Below are 23,673 nucleotides of genomic sequence, written 5' to 3'. Positions count from 1 at the left end.
ATATTTTAGTGCTTATTAACATTGTTAGTAGTATTTGTTGTTAAGATGCCTGCAAGTGTGAATGTATTTGTTCATTTTGGTTAATTCATTTTCTAATTTTAATTTATATAATATACTGCCCTGTGATTGGCTGGCAACCAGTCCACGGTGTACTCCGCCTCTCACCCAAAGACAGCTGGGATAGGCTCCAGCATACCCCCGTGACCCTAATGAGGATAGGCGACCTAGAAAATGGATGGATGATATAATATACATGAATGCATTGTTGTATTTTTCTTATATTTTGTTAGTAGTATTATTAGTAGTAGTAGTGGTATTTAATTACATTTACATTTTTTTCAGTACTAACTTATTTAACTATTTAAAGTAAACAACGGTTATAGTTCAGTGATCATTACATATATTTTGAATTAGTTAATAATTGTGATTTAATTTCCACATTAGTAATGTATGTAATGTATGCAAATTTTTATCATGAGTACATATTTAACTTTTATTACATTGATTTATTTTTTTATTTATGTTTATTGTAATTTTTTTAATACATTTATTAAATAAATGTAATAAATAAAAAATACAATACAAAAAATAAATAGTATAATAGTAAAATATTCTAAAAATATAAATAGTAAGTCATGAAAATAATTTCTTAAAATCTTTTTGTAATTCTTATTAATCTTGTATATTTTTTGTTTTGCTTTTTTATCATCAGTTTATGTTTACAATTTTTGACCTGCAACATATTGTAAGAACCTACCGGTAATTTGTTGATTGGACGCTGCATTAAGATATTGTACTGATATAAGTTATAATGCCATAAGTTGGTAAATAAAGCCACTATCCAATAACAGGATATTTAGATGGATTCACCCATTCAATATAACCATTCCATTGACTTTAGTAGCTGGGTGAGATATAAGCAAAGTCTGCGTTTACGATCAGAATACATCCTGGTTGAAAGCTTTTTTTTGAGACACGTTTATTAGAGCATAGCTAAGATTTATACGTGTGCTGTGAAAGTACTTAGTACTGATGAATTGTAAACACTGGCTGGAATATTCACTTTATTTTCTTCCCTTCTTTCAAACAGACCTCCCTTTAACCTCCCGCCCTCCTCCACCCCCTCCGCGACTAACCTCCTTGCTGTCATTTGTTTCTTAACTCACAATTTTTCATACACTGTCTCTAGCCTCGCCTCCTCCTCCTGGCTGACAGGGCTCCAACTGTCCATTAATAAAAAGGTTCTTATTGGGCCTGTGCTGCTCATCAGTCATGCCATGCGCTGTTTGGAAGCTTGTATCATTAGGCTTGTTTTATCCATGTGTGATGCGATGCCAGCAAGTTGTCTTAATAAAGGCCATACACGACAAGTTACTCACCCACTATTTATTAAAACATTCTGACAAATGTTTTCGGTAATTTTAACTAACATCTGTTTTTGCCTCCAACTAGCTCTTCTTCCCCAAAAAGCAACCTGCGCTTCATCTCATGTTCACATCCTCTCACAGCTAATTCTCTTCTTGTGCCTGCGAGATGACTCGTGATAACCTCTCTCTCCCCTTTGCACTCTTTTTTTTTTGCCTTCTTTTCCACTGCCTGAAATAGAAGTGGAGCAAAAAGGTAAATGGGTGGTCTGGTCCCCGTCCCTCTCTGTCCTCGCCTTGTTGTTCTGTGGTGTTGAAGCCCTCCCCCTTCTCTCCTCTTACTGTTAAACCCATAGGATGATTGTTTTCACATATGGACTAATCATTTTAGACAAAAAGGTTGCAGATTTTTCCAGGGATTCTTACTTTTGCATCGTATGAACCAGGGCTATTCAACTAATTTATTGTGGGAGGGCACTGGAAAAAGGCAGTCGACGTTTTTAAGGACCAAAGATCCTCCATATGACAGGAATGGTCTACTGTTTTTAGGACGTACTGCAAAAAAGAGCCTCTATATAACAAGAGCCTTCTCTTGTTTTTAAGGACCTACTACAAAAAAAATCTACTCAAAGATCCTCTATATTAAAGGAGCACTCTGCTGTTACTGAAAAAAACACTAGCCAAACACCTTTAAGTATTTTCACTCCCAAATTTTGAACAGAATTCTTACGATGGTCTGATTTTGCCAGTGGGCCTCCAGTTGAATAGTACTGGTAAAAACCCTAGAAACAATTACTTGTGTATTTACTACTATTTACAGGGTTCTCGCAAGTGTTTCAAAGTCTCACTAGGCCTGAAGTTGAATGAAAAAAAATATTTCAATGTCAGGTTTCCGTACGTTAATTATTGACAACAAAGGACTGAATAGGTTGCTTTTTGTATGGATAAAATAAATTAGAACCTCCAAGGTTTAGCACAAACCATTGTGGAGCCACTTTTTTCATGTATACAATACATTTTTCCCACATGATCTGCATATTGAATTAATCTGTCCCAGAGTCAAACTGTGGTCACTATAAAATTTTGGTTGATGGACGTACAAGTGTAAGAAGAAGTTAACCATTCCCAGTAGTTATAAGACTAAATTATGTACTCACTCTTAACTTTAATGAAAACTTATGGATGTCGGGTAAAATGCAAGACATTCTTTTTCTGTATTTTCTGTTATGCTATTAATGTTAGTGTTGACTTGGCTATATTGAACTTAGCAACCATGATTGCTTTGCTTAAACTCCAACTTGTAGATCTGAACCCTGTATGTAGTTTGCTTGGCCCCATAGCACGTGATGTCACGTGAACGTCAGTGATGGCTGGTCGAGACAAGGCCTTCATTCCCCAAGGACCAATTAGAAGAACCTTTCCATGCCGTGATCTCGCTCAGCCATCAGTGGTCCCTCTTGTGCCCTGATGATGTCGTGACAATCCTGTGCCACTCCTCCATTTTCGCTTGCTTTGCCGCCACCCGCCATTGACAACATGTTGTTCTCACAAAGATGTCAAGCCTCACAATGGTGGTTCTTGACCCCTGTCATGTTTGCAGTATGCATGTGTCCACGTACACCCCGAGCTCTTTGTTGTGTCATTCGTTTACAGGTTTTATATTCCTTCAGTCTCTTTGGTCCTCAGCAAGAGTGATGATAGCCACAAGTGCATACTCTGACTCTGTGATCCCTGATTGTCATTACTTCACTTTCTTCTCATCCACTAGTTTTCATTTGTCCTGGGACCCTGAAGGGCATAGGAGACGCCACTTTCTTCTACGAGGCAGAGCAGCAAGCGGGGTCGTGGTGCAAAGACCCCCTCCAAGCCGGTGACAAAGTCTTTTTCATGCCCTGGACACCGTACCGCACGGACACACTCATCGAGTACGCATCTTTGGAGGACTTCCAAAACAACCGTCAGACAACTACATATAAACTGCCGCACCGCGTCGACGGGACCGGCTTTGTGGCCTACGACGGCGCCATCTTCTTTAACAAGGAGCGCACTCGCAACATTGTCAAGTTTGACCTACGCACGCGCATCAAAAGCGGTGAGGCCATTGTGAACAATGCAAACTACCACGACACGTCGCCATACCGCTGGGGTGGCAAAACTGACATCGACCTGGCGGTGGATGAGAGAGGCCTGTGGGTGATCTACGCCACCGAGCAGAATAACGGGCGTATTGTGGTGAGCCAGCTCAACCCGTACACGCTGCGCTTTGAAGCAACGTGGGACACGGCCTATGACAAGCGCTCGGCGTCGAATGCCTTCATGGTTTGCGGCGTGCTGCACGTGGTGCGCTCCACCTATGAGGAGGGTGAGAGCGATAGCAGCAGAAGCCAGATTGATTACATCTACAACACCAAGCTGAACCAAGGAGATTACACAGACATCGCCTTTCCCAACCAGTACCAGTACATCACCTCCGTGGATTACAACCCCAGGGACAACCAGCTGTACGTGTGGAATAACTTTTACGTCCTCCGCTATGACCTTGACTTTGGGCCGCCGGATCCCGCTGAAGGTGAGCGCTGCTTTTGTGGAGAGGGGGTCTCTAAAGAACTCCAAATTGTACCACTTTGGGGGTTTTGCTGATTGTCACAAAGGGAGTACACCCCTCATATTTCAGCACCGTGTATGTTCTCAGGGGAGAATACTTGGATATACCTTAGAGTAGTCAGTGTACAGATTGCATAGCGACATGCATTTACTATCCACTAAAAAATGACTCAACACATTATTATCTAAATATCTGGCAACACAATGCACATTATTATGTCCATGGTGTGAATGGTAAGTGTGAACACCATTGTTATATACAGCTATATTTCACTCCTTCATGATGACATCACTGGTGGAGCTGATGGGTTTTAGACACCTTGTACTTTCACCAATCTTCCTTCCATTGAGAATGCCCCACACATGCTCAAATGGGTTCAAGTCTGGAGAAGACAAACATGGCCACTCCATCACCTTCGGCTTCCTCAGTAAGTCAGTAGTCGTCTTGGAGGTGAGCTGCTTATCATGTTTAGGTCCAGTTTTCAATGCATGCATATTGGAACTCATGTTTCCCCTTGATGAACCACAGCTCCCCAGTGTCTGTCGGCAGCACTCGTGCACCCCCAGACCACAGCCCTGCCACCACCAGACTCAATTATTTTGCTATACTTTTGTGTTGTCATCTACTTACACTTAATGGATGTGTCATTTTCAGTGTAGAGCAAATGTATACTGCTTTACGAGCTGTATAGTACTAGTAAAGTATAAGAAATGGGTGCTGAAAAGTGAGAGGTGGGACACTAAGTCCAACCTTGTCTTCCTGCACCATGGGATGTCACACGAAACCGCCTTTATTTTTGGATGCAGTCGAGGTGTGATAAAGCGATCCCCAGTGTCAGGGTAAGACCTCATTTCCAATCACAAATTACAGATTCACCTCGGAATGAGGGGCGGCTCCCGGGTGGCGATGGCGTCGCTATACTAAACCCCTCATCTTGATTACCATGAGGCGAGCCAAGGCACTCTCCCAGCTGAGGCTCGGACCCTATCAAATTTCTTAATCTACAAAACCCGTTATGAACACCGGGCCTTTTGAACCTTCCCTCTAATGCCTGAATATGCAATATATTTGAGAAGTATTGTGCTTGGTTATTATCACACAGGTTATTCTCTCCTTCTCGTGTTGAAGTTGTGTTGCCATGACAGTGTGTGTTGCAAGAATAGGAGAAAATGACCTTCCTTTTTCAGCACAATATTTTTGTAACCAGCAGGCTGACTAATGCAATGTGCCAATCTTGGAATGGAGTGAAAGGAATGGCAAAGATCTATTACGGTTAAGAATGTTGTCAGACGGCTTAAATTAATCTGAAGTGCTGAGAGGTGACTTTACATCAGACTGATAATCGCCGTAATTATCCCAGCTAAGCCTGGTTTATGAAGAGGGTGCACCAAACAGCTTGACCTGGCTTCTTCATCATGGTAGCGTATAAAACCGTAGCGATACTATATATATCACAGTATTCAGCCCAAGATACCATTCGGAACACTTACATCATTTTCCGAAGGATCAAAAGAGTGTGATTTTGGTGGAGGTACCCTTCTGTACTGTACCAAATATTCTGTATTGAAAAATCCAATCAGGAACACATGTACTGTTAAACCTCGACTATCATATCAGGTTGCCAGATTAGTTCCTATTGTAACTTATAGAGGCTCAGAAGGAAATGTGATTCTTGACGTAGGGTTGTCGTTGACATCTTAATGGAGCTCTCTTCTCCCCTGAACTGTGACGTCTTGTCAGGGCTGTCTGTTTGATTTCCCACCCGAGCCTGAAATCTGGACTCCCAACATCCAACAACTTTGTGTCTGCAAACTAGAGCCTTGGTGAGGAGCATGGAGACAAACAAATATACCTATCTGCGTTATGCACCACAGTCGTCACTTTGCTGCAACACCCTGCTTTCTTGCTGCCCGCAGTCTCCTCATGGATAAAATGTGTCGAAGAAGAAGTAATTATTCATTCATTCATTTTCTACCGCTTTTTCCCTCACAAGGGTCGCGGGGGTGCTGGAGCCTATTCCAGCTGTCCTCGGGCGAGAGGCGGGGTACACCCTGGACTGGTCGCCAGCCAATCACAGGGCACATATAGACAAACAACCATTCACACTCACATTCATACCTATGGACAATTTGGAGTACCCGGAGAAAATGCACAGGGAGAACATGCAAACTCCACACAAAGATGGCCGAGGGTGGAATTGAACTCCGGTTTCCGAGCTGTGTGGCCTGCACCCTAACCACTCAACAACCGGACAGCCCACATAATATTCAGTTTTACCAAACAAACAATATGGAATGTAATATATCTTTGGTCTTCTTCTTTGCCTCCTACCTGGCAGCATCCTTCAGAGATGGCTGAGGGTGGAATTGAACCCGGGTCTCCTAGCTGTGAGGTCTGCGCGCTAACCACTCGACCGCCATGCCGCCAAGAAGTAATTAAATCAATAATAAATTACTAAATATCTATTAAAGTAAATTGAATATCCAACACCTAGTTTTGCATCTGCAAACCAAGGTAAACAAGAGCATAAAGATATGGACATAAAAACATAGTCATGTTGTAATTAACAAGGGGATTACCCTTTATAATTCATCATAATTACCCTTCTTGTCTCAGAAGAGGGAGAGGGGATGGAAGCTGGCCATTGTGAAACTTTTTCAATGAATGGATTTCATTTGCTCTCTCCGCCACTGTTATGCCTCGGTAAACATAAATACCACATTACCTTCAAGCCGCTACTTGCCGCAGGAATGGTGCATTCAATCAAATCTGTGTTTTATTCATCATTCTAAGATGAATAGTACCTTTTTTTTTCTTCTTCTTCTTCTTTTCTTCTTCAAAGCAGCGCACCGTGTCGCTCGTAGTTGTGTTTTTATGGGAACGTTCCGAAACATTCTGCTGAAAAGGAGCATCGAAAGGGGCTTCGCTCCTCTTGAAAATAATTGGTGTCCCCCCTTCGCGCATCCCACCTTTTATTATTCGATGTACACCTTCAACGTCTTTATGCGGCTGTCAGGATTTGTCGTGTCTATCAGGCGAGGTGATCTAATGGTGGTGAAATGTCAGTGCCTGGAATCACTTAGGGCATAAATAGAATTAATTGTCCCTATTAAGATTCATGAACCATTGAAACTGAGTGCATTTCCTTTTCTTTATAGAAATGTCATCACAATACAAGAATGAGTGTCCTTTTTCCTGTCAGAACGCAACATTTCACGGCAGTGCAATTGAGGTTTGAAGATGAAAATTGGTTTAAAACGCCCTTTTTACTCAGCATAGCTTTACTTGCTATCTGAGCTCTTTCGTTGACAAAAAGAGGATTTTCTTTGGAACGTTTGAGAGTACATGGCTAGAAATGACAAACATGTATCCTGATGCAATGTGCCTGGATATGACACCGTCTCCACTTTGGTCTCCACTTTGCTGCAGCGCCCTGTTTTCTTACTGCCCTGAATCTCTTCTTGGATAAAACGTGGAATGTAGCAAATTTGGATCACACCTTCCTAGATACTTCCCGCAATATTAAAGTCAATAGAAGTCATTTCCAGGTTGCCATTCTGTGCCTAAATTGAGTGACCCTGCCAATATTTAGTGGTATCAGGGGCTGGTTGTGAAGGTTATCACATGTCACTCACTTCTCCCGTCCTGTTGTTTTGAAAATCATCCGACAGGTATGTAAAAGATTCCGGGATGTCGTGTCATTGCAGTAAATTCACCTGCCTTCACTAGGTTCTATGTAACGGTGTCTTATTGCCTTATTGCCTGTTCTTCTGTTGTGGCTTGTTGCAGCCATTGTGTGTCAAGTGAAGTATTTTTTGCGTAATCCGCAAACTAGCATTGTAATGAAAGAGCTAATCATTGATCACCTTGTAGGAATGTCTTTGACGTGCAGGTTTTTATTTCTAATTCTAGTCCTGATTGATGTGATTAGCAAACATCAGTGTCCGTATTGATCCGGGGGTTTGCTTATTCTTCCAAAGAGTTCACACGTCATTAAGGAACATGTCCGCAAATGAATTGTGAACACAAACAGCTTGGATCAATATTTGAGAGGGAACAGCTCACCTTCAGGGGTCTTTTTTTTTTTTTTTTTTTTTAAAAAGCAGTGCACGCCAATAAAATGCAAAGCCACACCTGCAAAGCCTCCTCTGTGATGTGCAAATGTAGGATAATTCAGAAGTGCATTTCAAAGTAAGGAGCAAGGAGAAAATTAATTTGTCTTGGGGGTACCATTGATCCTAGATCTTAAAGTGAATGGCCTCATGGTGAAAACTGGGAATACAAATGGGAAAGTAATGTCAAAGTAAACCGGAATCTCTGCTTCTCAATGCAGAGCTGGTGTTTTTTACAGGCATTTTGCATGCCACCCCGCAGAACTTGCCTGAATGATGCCTCCAGGTGAGCCTTCAAGTTGCATGAATGCATTAAAGCTTTGCAAAGTGTTCTGCTTGTTGGTCTCGTAGCTCGACACCAGCCGGATTAGGGCGGGATATATGCTTTGCGGTTGTTGTCGACATAGTCGACAGAGCATATTTCTGTCCGGACATCTATCTTTGTGCCTGTTTTTGTTGTGAACTGGTTAGCCTCGTTTCTTCACTGTGAATGTGCTTCGTCTGCAGCACTGCCATATTCAGTTTCAGGCCCCATAAATTACTAGCACGGACACCAGATAGGGCCAGTTGAGCTTTTTCTGTCTGCTGTTCTTTAAAGAAGTGTCAGTAAAAGAAGCGAGCCTCGTGAATCGTTAGCCAAGTCGCTTTTTTATTTTTTTTTCATCTCCAGAAATAATATTCCTAAGTTAGAAACGGAACATGAATCGTCTTCTTTTGCCTCGCGCACCGCAAACCTCGGATGAAGCGCAAGAACAGCATAGCAAAATAGAAAAGGCCTGATGTAAAATTCATGTCTTGTGGGATTTGTTTCTCTGTCATTAATTACTAGCTTTGCCTCGAGGTGAAAAAAGCGAGGCAAAGACAAAATGTGGCATCTGAGAGTTGTTATTCACAGATATAAGCCATAACGTGTCAACTTTGCTCCTTCTGTGGCAGATACTTATCTATTATTTTGGCTAAAAAGGGTTTGCTGGGACTGTTCTAATTATAGCTGCAGCATTTATTTGCCTAAACTGCAAAGAAGACAGGAGGTGAATTAAAAACCTTACATAGAACAACTTCAATTTTAATTTTAATAATGATTTCCGCATAAGAAAGTGAAAAGGAAAACGCAGCTCTTTGACCACATGGTTATTTATTCACAAGTATATTGCACCACACAGCAGCAACAGAACCAATGTTGCAATACTGGTACTGAGTAGGGGTGTCACACGATCCCACAATATTAAAACGTGACAAGATTTCTCTTTAAAAAAAATGTCTCATGAACACGAAGCCTGGGACGATGATAAATTAATTATACACAAAATCAAATCAATTCAATTCAAAAATTGAATTGTTCCATAGAACAATGGCATGAACAGAGTGAGCCCTTTTTTTTTCAGTCATACAGCATCTTTGTATCGGTGGGTGGAGGTAGGGTCGGCAGCATAATGATAGTATACATGATATTAGTAGATTGCAATATATTGTCGTATATTTTGGGGGATTTTTTTTCATTGCACTTTTCTTAAGTGTAGTTAAAATGTCCTCTCATCTCACATAGACCCAATCTCATGTGTAGCGTCTTGTCACATTCCTAGTAAGGAACAAACTAATCATTTAGCATTAATACCGCGGATGATTTAATTGTAAACGACAGTAGTGCTAGTACACGTCGGGAGACATTAATTGGAGCATTTACTTTGCTATAACTATAACTCCAACATTTTCATAAAGCCATTCCAAGCAGCCTGGTGACTGGCTTCAGTGAAACAGCTAGTTAGGATTAACCATACAGGAAATTATCGTCCTTGTTTGATTTACAGCCAGCCTTCGTTAATTGCAATTAATTTGTTCCAGGCTTGATCGTGATAAGTGAATTTCTGTCTTAACAAATTAAATATGTTGATAGTTATGACATAGAAAATCTGTTTGCAATCTTCAAAATACATTTTTAACATTATTAAAGCCCTCTAGACATTAAACAACACTCATACAGTCACTTTTACTTTTATATTTTTTTACACAATATAGCAGATATAATCAGAGTAAATGAGATATATTAGATATACATAAGACTTACACGTTCCTAATAAGTTCCTTATTGTTGTTTTTTTCTGGAAAACATACTCCCCGCACTGGCTATTGTCTCATCAGTGTATTGTAATAGTGGCTTTAAATGGCTTTACACTCATATTACATAATATAGTAGACACAATAACAGTTAATAAGCCATTTAAAGGGGACCTATTATGCTAATGTTTTGGCCCTTTGTATTGAGTTGTGGACTCCAATAGAGCAGCTACAAACAATAACCCGCACAGAAAGCATTCTCGATCTTCCTTGGATCTTTCCTTGGATTTCCAAAACGGTCTGTTTTAATTTATTCTACCCACATCCTGCCTCCATTCGTCACACTCCCAAGACTTCCGGACTACTGCTGAATCCCATAACCATTTTTATGCTTGATAAGATGTAATCTAGGCCCAGAATAAGCACAATTTGCTTAAATATTTACAAAAAAACAGGCTGCATTCAACCACAAAACAGTGATCACTTAAAAATAAATACATCAAATACATTAAAAAATTAAACTATATTAGGAAAGCAGGAAGTGCACAAATGTAACATTTACTGTTTGTAAAAGTAGCAGATGGAGGGGTAGGATTTAATATGTTTTGCTTCTTCCTACTCTTTTTGGACATGTGGAACTGTGAACTGATTATGTGATGCATTCAATTGAACTTCAAATTCAACTGATGCATGTTTAAATGAAATAAAACCATTACTTATTTATTAATTATTTAGTGAAAAACTGCAATAAAATGATTTAATTGTATTTTATCTCCTCTGAGAAGGCAGCAGAGGGGCCCCATTTTCCCAGGTGACTAAATGTAATGTCACTTATTCTGATGATCTAATGATATGTTTGCTGCACGGTGTCTTGTTATTGTTTGTAATTTTTCAGCTGTTACAACCGTAGGATTAGTTTTGTGAGGCATTTACCAAAACTGAAACAGTTAAAGCTGCTTGTTGGGCTTTGGGTTGTCATTGTTGTCGTCGTAATTGGCTTAAAAGCCTATCCTGGCGTCTGCTCAGATAGCTTGCTGATGTCGACAGCAATTGCGATATTACAACACACGTTTAGCACATCAGTAACACGTAAAACGCAGAGGCAGAACACGGGTGATCTGATTGTAAAATAGTTTGTCATCCCCCCCTACCCAATAAGCGACTCTAGGGGGCTATAAAGAGATAAGCCCTAATCACGCTTCATCTCCCATGTCTTGATTAATTCACATAATATTCCCTTCCTTTTAGCTGAGTGACATTTGTTCAGTGCCTAACTCCTACATTATTTATTGGTGCTATACTATGCAGGATATGGCAGTGGTGTCGTATTGCACGTGCTGACTTCACCACCCCTTGAGAGTGATGGCAGCTAATTGCCGCCGCTCTCAAGATCTGATGTTGGCTATTAGGAGGAAATTGCATGCATTTAACATATAGAGATCTCAAAATAAATGTACAAATGCATCATCATGTGCTACGGTAGCTTGCAAAAGTACTCCCCTCACATTTTTAAGGGAGGGGTGTACATTATCTTCTTGAGGGAAATGTGGATGCACTTTAGAGTAGTCGGTGTACAGATTGTATAGTAAAATATATGCTGGTGTACAAGCTGTACACAAATGTAATGTATATCCAAGTTTACTTTCTATAGTATTGTCCCGTGACAAGATATAATAAAATAGTTGCTGAAATGTGACGGTTGTTCTCATTTAAGTGAGAAACCAAACAAGGAGTCAAAATTTGCTGACAAATTTTGACAAATTTCCCCACTGAGGGACGAATAAAGGCATATCTTATTCTTATCTTAATCTTAAAAAACACTGCACAGTCGTTCAATCGATTGGTCCCTCAAATAGCATTGGACAGCTGTTGGGCTCGTACTCTGTGTACACTTGCAAAGGAGAGCACATTTACCTCCATCCTCCAGCTTGCCGCTTGATGTCTGATGTCAAGGTAAAATAATCCCAAATATTGACACATTGTAAAGGTCCAGTACACTCGCTGATCTCGATCACGATCTGTCTCTAAATAACACTCCCACAGACGGGGGGTCCTGTTATGCTACGCTTGCACAAATGGAAGGAACATACAGTATGATTGAACAGATGAATCTCATGTTTACAACCAGGAGAGGAGATCTAAATGAGTGTACATGAATGAGTGTACACTATAGCTAGCGTTTAAGGTCGTCCCTTGCTTCATGGCGGTTCGAACATCGCCCACTTACTCTATCAGAACATCATGGTGGAATTGGTACAAAGTGCATATTTAAGCAAATTGTATGTAGTCATGGTCTAAATTAAGCATTTACAAGCATAAAATGAATGAAAATACAAATATAAGGCATTTAAAAGACATGATATGAAGTGTGATAAGGATGTCCCTATCCACATTTTTTGGCTTCCGAGCCGATAACATTTTTTTCTAGTTACCAATTCAATCTGTGGAATTGAGGAAATTAATATTATGTTATGAAAATAGCTTTTCAAAGCATGAAAAATAATGCAACTTAACAGGCAAGTATGATATTGTAGTGCCCTGACTGTTTAGTATGGCCTTGGAAAGGTCAGGCCGAGCGCTTGTATGTATATGTGACGAGACGGCTACGTATTTTTGTTGATACGCTTTTGGTTGCGTTTGCTGATATTCTTCCAGTTCCACTATGTTTGCTGACAACATTAAGGGCACATAGTGTCTCATGGATCATAATCTTAATTGGCATTTCTGATACATGAATTACACAGGTATCGAAACCCGATATTTATACTGGATCGGATAAGACCTGTCTCCATTGTCTACCACTTTGCATTGCAGGTAACTGTTTGATTCAGTTGGATTTGTGTCATTTGTACATTACTGTTATATTGGAAATGTTATATATAGTCCAGTAGTTGGCACGCAGACCTCACAGCTAGGAGACCAGGGTTCAATTCCACCCTCTGCCATCTCTGTGTGGAGTTTGCATGTTCTCGCCGTGGGTTTTCTCCGGGTACTCCGGTTTCCTCCCACATTCCAAAAACATGCTAGGTTAATTGGCGACTCCAAATTGTCCATAGGTATGAATGTGAGTGTGAATGGTTGTTTGTCTATATGTGCCCTGTGATTGGCACCCCGCCTCTCGCCCGAAGACAGTTGGGATAGGCTCCAGCACCCTCGTGACCCTCGTGAGGACAAGCGGTAGAAAATGAATGAATGAGTAAATCTGTCATTTATCCACCTGTGGTTTTTATACAAAATCCTGGTGGAATATTGCCAGAACTAAGTGTTTATTCAAACATTAACAAAGCATTCAATACTTTGTGTGATTTATAAAACACTTATCAGAAGAGTAAGAATTGCTTCCAACACAATAAGGCAGGATAAATAAGTTGTGGGTATAAAAACTATTTACAAGTCTGTCAGATTTGCGATGACATTGTACTTAATTCTTTTACCACTCTCACAGTGCGAGGGTGCTAACCGGTGCTTTTCACAATGCTAACCCCTCACCCTGGCTTTTTAATAGCAGCCACATGGAGTGAGGCTGACCTGCAAGAGTGTGTGTGACACACACACAATGACCGAATCAGTGTAAAGTAATTAGCCACAGCTCCTGCCAAGCGAAAAGGTCATAGTGGAAAATGTCACAATTCAGCCTCACTACAGGATGGTCAGAAGTTTTTATATATATATATATATATATATATATATATATATATATATATATATATATATATATATATATATATATATATATATATATATATATATATATATATAAATCCCCTCCCAGAGTGAGCAGCTGTGGCCTCTTGACCACATATTGGCTTTGTACTAAACTCATATATTTCACATTGAAGGGACAAAAAATCAGATATTCCCCCTGAGCGGCTGATTAGTGTGAACACAACATGTGCCTCGTCGGAGTCCTCCCCCAAGGAAATGGAGATATGTGTTTGATAATGGAGTGTCAGATAGCATGATATTGCATTTTCACAGAATTGCCCTAGGGTCCTGAAGACAGCATCGTTGTGCCTTTCACTCTGCCAGACCTCATTGTGGAAAGCTGCTTTTATCTCCGAGGACTATTCAGTTGTTGTTGTGTGCAGAAAAATGTGCAATCGCTCACGCAGGAAACAAGTGACCATCCACACACACACACACACACATTGCATGTTCTTATTGGCCATTCAGACTGCACACATTTGTAGATTTCCCATTTCTGTTCTCATTTCCTGTTTATCTCCAGGCTCTTTGCAGGAGATAGCATCCAGGATTTTAAGCACCTGCAGTCTGGAGCAAACATCAGGAGGCCTTTGCACGCATACGCACGGCCACATTCATGCATAGATTCACTTTGCAGGCCCACCCGCTGCAGACTCAATATGGAGTAATCATGTTGTTGCTGATGTATAAGGTTTTCTGTCTTGCCTTCCATGCTGCAGCTTCATCAAAGTGAGCGAAATGAAGTTTGGGGGTGGAGGAGTGGGGAGGGGGTCAAATGCAAACACGTTTTGTCCTCACTGTTGACATTTAATCAATTCAAGGTACTTTCTGTTGCAAAGGCGTTCACTTTGGTGTCAAACTGTGTTTGTCTTATTTATGGGCTTGTGGAAAAAAATGCCAAAAGATGGATTTCTGTTTGATTTCACTGTCTGAGGGTGTATACACACTCACACACACACATACCCACACACCAATCATACAGAGTTTGGGCCCGCTTCACAGCTAAAGCACTCACTTCCACTCCTTGGAAGAGGGCACATTTTATTATATGTATAAGCATAATGCAAAGACTGAAAATAATAAAAAAGACCAACAGCACACGTGCTTACCCCAACCACATTCACATGCATAAAAAAGACATTGCATCATTTCATTAATGTCTCACAACTCTTCTTTTTCTTTGGGCTTTTCCCGTCAGAGGTCGCCACAGCAAATCAATCGCCCCCATCCAACTTTCTCCATGTCCTCACTACATCCATAAACCTCCTCTTTGTTCTTCGCCTACGCTTTCTACCTGGCAGCTCTAAACGCAGCATCCTTCTAATATATCTCTCCTCTGGACATGTCCCAACCATCTCAGTCTGGCCTCTCTGACTTTATCTCCAAGGCCTCTAACATGTAATGTCCCTCTGATGTACTCGTTCCTGATCCTATCTATCCTGGTCACTCTCAGTGAGAACCTGAGCATCCTCATCTCTGCTACCTCCAGTTCTGCTTGATAAGTAATGAACGATAATACATTGATAAAAATATAAATACAATAAAAGGACAAAAAAAATTGAAGAAGTCTAACCAATAGCACGCTTGCTCACTCATGGTTCGGGTTGGCTATTGTTTGAATATGAATGATTGTGGTTTTGATTTCGATTGTCATTTGGTTTCCGGTTCCTAACGATTTCTGGATTGTGATGCTTTTAAGACTAAGGGCCATAAAAGTTTGCAAATGAGGGCGCTAACCACAATTATAAATATCAAACCATTCAACTTGTATGTAAAAAGGTTAATGAAATAACATTTTCACATACAGTATGCTGTTGTTTATGTCTTAGTGAGTGTGTGATGCTGCAACCACTTAAACACGCACAATACAAAAAGTAAAAAATCTCTACTCAATGCCCGACCATACTCATGACTACATTTGTGTGTGTAATAAAGACATAATTTAAATAACACAGTCGCTCACCTCTCAAGCAATTCATGATAATCGGCACATTTCACAATAGAAGTAATCTGAATGACTCCAAATAAGACTGGAAATAATCCACAGAGTCCGGGACATAGCAGTAGTAAAACAGAATAAGCCAGAATGCTCAGTGTGAGGAGAGGGAGGGGGAATGTCCTAGTGTGAGTACGCCCTTAATCTCTAACATCTTTTCGGCTCTAGTGGCTCCAGCGGGAGAATTCCCCGCCTCATCCTCCCTGCCCATGACCACCACCGTCATGGCCACCACAGTAGCGCCCACCGGCAAGAACCAAGGTGACAGCACAGCAGGAGGAGCGGACCCGAGGGACGGTAGAGATCCGTTTGAGGACACTCGTGGCTCAGGAACTGTGGAGCCCACTGCGCCAGAGCTGCCCCCCACGCCCAGACGCTTCTGTGAGGCCACCAGGAGAAGGGCCATTGACTGGCCCCAGACCCACATGGGCACTTCTGTCGAGAGGCCCTGCCCTAAAGGCACCAGAGGTGAGCCCACCATATGGTGTGAGTGTTTAATTCCAAACTTCGGCTTCATTAGCTATGACTTTGCTCCTGGTGGCATTTTTTTTTGTCTCCTTACGTCCTTTAAAGGATTTATTATTTTATTTTGCATCATATTTTGCATCATCAAACAAAGTGCCATTGTACCTTATACATTATTAGTGTTGATTAAATATACAAATTCAGTAGAATACTAAAATGTGTACATCATAAGACCTTAGTTCAGTAGGAATCGAAGGATTAACTTGTGGTTACGTTTTGAGATGTTGTGTAGCATTTTTACAACACAAAAGGAGGACAGACTTGGTATGGGTGATACCAAACATATACCGGAATTGATACTTTGTGTCACATTATTATTTTTATTGACACCAGCCTATAAGGTGTCAAAATGTCCATGTTGAAGTTCAACTGTGATAGAAGTGGAGTTTTAGTTTAATACCTAATTTACACTTAAATTCACACTTAAACTAAGTCACTCACCTTGTACACAGAACATATGAAGGACATAAAAACTGCAGTAATAAAAAGATTAAATTCAAGAATTAAATGAATCAGTCATTATCATTGTGACTCATTGGGAGTAGGAAGTAGGAGAGCAGTAGATAAAAATTAAAAAATCGTTTATCCTTCTCATGAATCAGTGTAAGGGTCACTGGGATGTTGATCATCTCAATAATATGATCTCTGCACCACTTTTGTTATTACTGCGGCTTTCATAGGAGCAAATGTTTTAACATGCTCAAGGATACAATCTGTATCCTTAATGATGGTCATGACAGTTGAGAGATTAAGACCAAAAACGCAGCCAATATAGGTGGGTGTTTTTCCTCTTTGGGGAGCTTGTTTTCTTTTTCTTGGCAAAATTCCAACAGAAGAGCCTGCTTTACACCTGGAAGAGTTAAAGAAGTGCAAGAAAATAACTAATAAGCAGTGTTATACTTAGTGTGACGGCGAATGAGGCACACACTATTTATCTATGGCGCGTGGGACGAGCAACACTGTATCCAATGTTCTTGCTAAGCTGTGCACCCATGCAGTCTCAGCACACATCAAGTCCATACAGCGTACAAAATAAAATTAAACAATGAATAAAATAAACACTTAACAATTTGTTGTGTACCGTTTAGCAATGCAAATCTGTAACAATGTATTACACAATGACTGTTGAGATCCTGTTGGTATGAGAAACGGATGCTCTGAATAACATGCAGCAAAGCATGCCAGATTTCCGAGTGAAACGTTGCTTACCATGCATGTAGTACTAGCGTGCTTTTATTGTAATGGCCGGACCTTTAAGTTAAACTTTTAAGTTTTTAGGTTTTACACCGGGTTTGCCCAAGTGCTCTTCCAAAGGGATCAAAAGCTAAGGCATATGGGAGGCATCCACCGCCAACGTAACATTTACAACAAATATGGCAACAAATTTCAAGTACATTTCCAGGATAAAATAGTGCCAGAACAGGCTGCTGAAAAATACTTAATTTTATACACATACATAATTAACAACATGCATGCTAAACAAGAAAATAAAGTAATTAGTTCCCAAGCGAGTCTAGTGTTTACAGTGTCTACACCTGTATTCTAAAGACGAGGTAACTATTAAAAATGCATAATATCAACAAAGTCAGACACCCATTGATACTTGATACTAAATATTTAGATAGATAGACTTCCTTTATTGGCATTTCACAATAACACAGCAGTGAACTTGCCAATGAAATGTCGTTGCCTGGCTCCCGTATAATAATAATGTGGAGAATAAATAGATCACATCAAATACGAACAACAATGTACAGCGTAAACAGTAAATTGCACAAATAATTTAAATAATTTTGAATAAATAATAATAATTTAAAGTTTTGCATGTGCGTGTGGGCAGGTAGAGGGCATTATTTGGCATTGAGCAGTCTGATGACCAGGGGGAAGTAGCTGTCTCTAAACCTAGTTGTTCTACAGTGGATGCTGAAGAGCCTTCTCCCTGACGCCAGGCGAGAAAACAGTCCATGCTGGGGGCATGTGGGGTCAGAGTAGAATATATAATATTAAAAACTGAAATAAATATCATCTGAGCATCAAAGTATCAACACCGTAGTTAGAGCAGTAAGACTCTAACCACCATACTTCACTTGTTGTCATTTAGTTAAGGAAAACTGATTAATTGTTTTTTTTAGTGCTCATCTTCTTTGCACATTTGTGCAATTAAGAAAAAAGGGGAATGCGCGGCAAGTTTCCCGTCACTTTGTACCCATTTGACTTAAGGCTGTTTTACTATTTACCTTTATTATTAACAGAGCTTAGCTTATATTTACATTTGTATGACATTGAAGGATGGTAAAAGGCTTTCTATGTATTAATATGATAATATTAATAATATAATAAAAAGGCAACAGTTTGACACTGGTATGGACTATTTCTATTTACATGATATTCTACATTTATGAAGTTTGAGTGTCAATGCTGGGTCATAAAGCTGTCATGATAACCACCACTCTATTCTAGTATTTTGGAGTATAATTGCGTGAGTGTATCCAATGAGGAATTAGTTGCTAAAAGTGTCCGACATCCACTCTAATGTGTTTGTGGAGGGATGCTGCGCTGATGGCCATTAAGCGGCTTGAGCTGACAATCGGTACTCAAACAGAAGTTACCTTCGCACCCCATCCCAGGCACTGACAGCGCTGTCAAATTATAAAGCAGCGACATGGGGAAGGATGAAAGCGAGATTGAGACTTGTTTTGACTGAGGAGGGTTAAAAGGGAATGGGACTACAAATGTTGTCGCTGTTGTCAGTGAATTGGCATTCATTAGGAGTAATCTTGTGTTTTATTTCCACATCTATGACAGCGCATGAAGTGTATTATTTTCAAATGTATCCGCACAGGAAATCATTTTCTCCCAAGATGTGCAGCAACCTCACTGTGTTCAGTAATTTTTTTCACATGTATAAACCTCACAAAAGCTGCAGAGGCTTTATATTTATATTTGGAAATGACCGTTCCTGTCTAACATTTCCTGCAGCGGGGAGAGGGCATGAAGGAAAAACATCAACAGGGTACTCGGAATGCCACTTTCTGGCCTGCCTCCAACTGCTGTGTTTGCTCTACCACAGGCGTCGCCTCCTTCCTTTGCACGGTGGCAGGAACCTGGTGCTCCAAGGGCCCTGACCTCAGCAACTGCACCTCCCACTGGGTAACTCAAGTGGCACAAAAGGTAAAAAAAAAAATAACAGGCAGGGGTGAATGCTGGGTTGTCAAACATAACTGTAAAAAAAAAACATGTTTCACCAGTTAAAACCAAACATGAAGGACTTTATTCGCTTGGCTGTATCCTGGAAATGGAAACCATGATGGAAATAGCATCTGAGTTTGCTGGTGTGTGTATAGTAAGCATGACTAGTAAGGTGCTGCACAAAAAAAATCCTTTTGGTATCATTACATTTTTAACAGCAAATCTACTTGAAGGTTAAACCGTAGCATTACAGTATCTAAAGGTCGAAAGTTCCAAAGATATTGAAGGGTGAAAAGTTATGTGTGCCATGCTGTGCATCTATTTGTCAATTCACACACACACACACACACACACACACACACACACGCTACAAATGTCAAACATCTAAAAAAGATCATAGATTCCAGATCTCTGGACCTCCCAGCTTGGTAGTCACTGCAGTCATAGTGTGACAGCTTATTTCTTCAGTGATTTGTCGCTTTGATTCTCAACAAAACCATGCACAAAGCGTTGCATCTAAAGGGAAGCGATGGCGAGGAAAAAACACCTCCCGATTGCAACGAGTTCAGACAGAGTTCCTGTGTGTTGTCAAAAAACATTTCGGGAGACACATCAAACGGGAAGCCGCGCTCCAGATTCTATATCAGTTTCAAGCAAAGTGGGTGGGAATAGAACTCAAATCGCAAATCAATTTGTGTCCTGAAAAATATTTGGACTTGTTGCTGAGAGCATGCTGAGAGTACAGAGAGTACAGATGCGAAACATAAAAATAAATCGTGAATGGTGACGACAGCTTCAAAGCTGACTTCACCCGGCAACAAACATTTAGTATCCTTTTAATTGCCTGGGAAAGTCTGTTTACCACTGGAGAATGCATATTATAGACTCCCTCTTAATGGGAACCTATTATGCTCATTTTTCAGTCCTTTGTGTTGAGTTGTGGACTCCTACAGAGCTACACAGAGCATCTGGTCTACAGCACATGCCCATATAAGGAATCCTGTGACATCACAGGGAGCCAGTGCTAGAAAAAACTCTCTATAACCGAGCGTTCATCGCTATCCCACACTTGTTTTGAAGCTCACATCCAAATGGGCAAAACCTCATTATCTGAAACTTTGGCTTACTATGACACAAGAATGCAACATTGTAACAATATTTATATGTCAGAAAAGTGGAAAAAAGCATAATAGATACCACTTGATAAAGCACATCGACAGACATCAGATACAGATATTTTGCAAATCCTTGTCATAGATATACTATCTAGCTAAACTGTAGCTATAGCATTTTGACTCCTTCAGGCCACCATACTTTACTTTTCCTACTTAGTACAAGTTAGCAAAACATGGAATACAAAGATACAGATTCCTGGGAATAATGATTTCAACCCTTTTACTATTAGCTCAAAAGCTACGTATACTTTCTTAAAAAGCCAGATTTGTTTAACCCCTGAAAACTACCATACCTTCTGATTTTGATTAGCTTAAATTAGCCAAAACATCAACTATACAGAATTCTGGGTACATTGTAGGAGATGTTTGATTGTAAGAGATTATATTGATATTTTGTGTTATAGTTTGAAAAAAGCTGACACACCATACTTACTCTACTAAGTACACAGCTTTTTTGACCTTGAAAGCCGCCATATTGTCTATTTTTGATGAGCTAAAATTAGCTAAACATGCAATACAGCTATTCCAAGCCATATTGTAGCACACTACTAATCTAATTTGGAGCAATTTGGTCCATCTTTGAGGGTTTTTAGGTGTAAAATCACAACAATAAATTGTGAATTGTGAGAATTAAAAAAGCAACAAACCTTTAGTATGCGAATACTTGCCAGTGAAAGTCAGTTTTCCACTGAAAAGTGTATCAACGCCGTGTACTCGCAGTTCAGTGAAGATGAGCATGTGCACTGGATACAAGTATGCAGAAGTAACACGTCACGACAACACACGCAAGCTATGTAATGACATTAATTCTGCCCGTGATGCTGTTCACTTACATGCCCTTGCTCCCTTTGCCAGATCCGAAGCGGCGAAAATGCGGCCAATCTAGCGAACGAGCTCGCCCGCCACACGCAGGGCCCGGTTTTCGCTGGTGACGTCAGCTCTTCGGTACGCCTCATGGAGCAGCTTGTGGACATCCTGGACGCTCAGCTGCAGGAGCTCCGTCCCAGCGAGAAGGACTCAGCTGGACGCAGCTTCAACAAGGTACTGTGAAATGTCCTCTTTGGGCCAATTGTAACCTCTGCTTTGTAACCCCTTTTACCCCCGGGTCTAATCGGCAGCGTTCAGGACATTCATCAGCGGGACAGCAGGGGCCATAAATCCACAAACACAAGGCGGCGCGTGCCCTCGTTTACATGCTAACACACACTTGAATAATAACAGAGGGAGGAAGGTCTAGTCCTGAGGGAATGCTCATTCCTCTGCAGCTACCCTGGGAATCTAACACTCATCCAGCTTCACTGCACACTTCCACCTTTAATGCCGTTACAGTTCGTTGCTAGGTTCAAGACAAGTGAGCAACATTGCTTTATACCAAACTTCCTCCATCTGAGTGACAGCTGTTATTCATTGTTATTCAGACAACAGTTTCAGACATCTTAAAGGGGACCTATTGTGCTTTTTCCACTTTTCTGACCTCGAAATGTTGTTAGAATGTTGTATTCTCCTGTTAAAATATGACAAAGTTACAGATAATGAGTTTTGCGCGTTTGGAAGTGACCTGTCAAAGAAGGTTCAGAGAGGGTTTTTTTTCTAACACCGGCTTCCTGTGATGTCACAGTGAGACGAACTTCCTTATATGGGCGTGCCCGGAGAGAAACTGTACAAACTGAGTGGTACTAATCACAGCTGAGTGGGCGTGCCCGAAAGTGGATGGATGAATTCAAACAGACCGAATGTGGAATTGTGATGTGAAGCCTTTAAATGTAAATCATTTACATATTTGAAATAAATTAATCCATAAACATATTTTTGATGAACGACAAAAGTATTTTGATCAAAATTTGTAATAAAAGCAACAGTTGGAATTATTACATTAGTTTCAGCTTCAGAAACCTCCCCTTCTCTCCTCGTGTGCCACTGTTCACACTAACAAGCTAAATGCTAAATGCATAATCCAGGTATAAACCCTAAATACAGTATCCACTCCGCCCACAAGTTTATTTTTTATCTAAATATAAATGTATTAAGTTATACATTGTCACAAAAGCTAGCTTAAAAAATAAGCAAAAAATAATAAACACAACACAAATAGAAGTGCACAAATCCTTCAAGTACAACACTTTCCAGCTCCTCTTTTCCCCAAAACAAACTTCAACTTTTTCCAACTTCTGAAAGGTGCTTATTTCACAAGCTCAAACGCCCCTTAAATTGCATTTGACTTAAATCCACATTTACACAATTAAAACTCCCATTCAATAATCCAAATGAACAGCAATTAGTATATAGCCACTAAGTAACGTTAGCTTATTTGATCATGTACATTCCATAAAGCATAATGTGTAAATAAAGTGATACTATAGCTACATACTTTTTTCTTTAGCCTGTTTTTCCACTTCTTTCTAAATTGGCTTTGACTTTGTCTTTTCCATGTTTTGTTGACACAAATGAACAACACTATAATCGTCATCTATAATTATAATAATATTAATTAAATGTGGGTGTTTTTCCTGTTCCATTTTTTTTACTTGATAATTAATCTGAAGGCAGAAGCCCAGCGGCACCGACCCCCTTGCAAAATTTCTTTGGTTTCATCCACATCACGTGGTGAACGTTTCATTGCGTTTGACGCCGTGAGTATCACGCCTGTAGAGGGCGCGCATCTGCCACGTACTGACTGGATGAGGATTTGGTGAGTGCGAAGCATTAGTAAATATATTTTTTTTCTTCCCCGTCTCCGCGGTGCCCCCTGGAGAATGCCGCCCTGGGCAACTGCCCATATGGCCCATAGCTAGAAATAACGCATACGATGAATGATGAACATCAGAGTCGCAGTATCGGCTCTCACAGCACACAACTGTGGTGTGTTCAAGGAACAAAGAAATTGTGAAATCTTGACTCTTGATGAAAAATCATATAGACAAACAACCATTCACACTCACATTCATAC

General features: G+C 40.3%; 1 protein-coding gene across 12 annotated transcripts in view; it reads left to right on the top strand.

Annotated features, from left to right (window-relative positions):
• LOC131124836 (adhesion G protein-coupled receptor L2-like) overlaps positions 1-23,673 on the top strand; it is a 111,109-nt gene that overhangs the window by 54,672 nt on the left and 32,764 nt on the right. For 8 of the 12 annotated variants that reach the window (XM_058065680.1, XM_058065681.1, XM_058065677.1 and 5 more), the window contains exons 5-9: positions 1,606-1,620; positions 3,133-3,933; positions 16,006-16,305; positions 19,433-19,533; positions 21,582-21,767. In XM_058065680.1, the coding sequence (XP_057921663.1) occupies positions 1,606-1,620; positions 3,133-3,933; positions 16,006-16,305; positions 19,433-19,533; positions 21,582-21,767 (1,403 nt within the window). The remainder of the gene's footprint in view (positions 1-1,605; positions 1,621-3,132; positions 3,934-16,005; positions 16,306-19,432; positions 19,534-21,581; positions 21,768-23,673) is intronic. The other 4 variants (XM_058065686.1, XM_058065688.1, XM_058065678.1 and 1 more) reach the window with 1 other exon arrangement.

This window comes from Doryrhamphus excisus, chromosome 3, assembly GCF_030265055.1.
Source record: "Doryrhamphus excisus isolate RoL2022-K1 chromosome 3, RoL_Dexc_1.0, whole genome shotgun sequence".
In the NCBI taxonomy this organism is placed as follows: domain Eukaryota; kingdom Metazoa; phylum Chordata; class Actinopteri; order Syngnathiformes; family Syngnathidae; genus Doryrhamphus; species Doryrhamphus excisus.
Note: the sequence above shows the minus strand (reverse complement) of the source record. Positions and strands in the feature narration are given on the sequence as shown.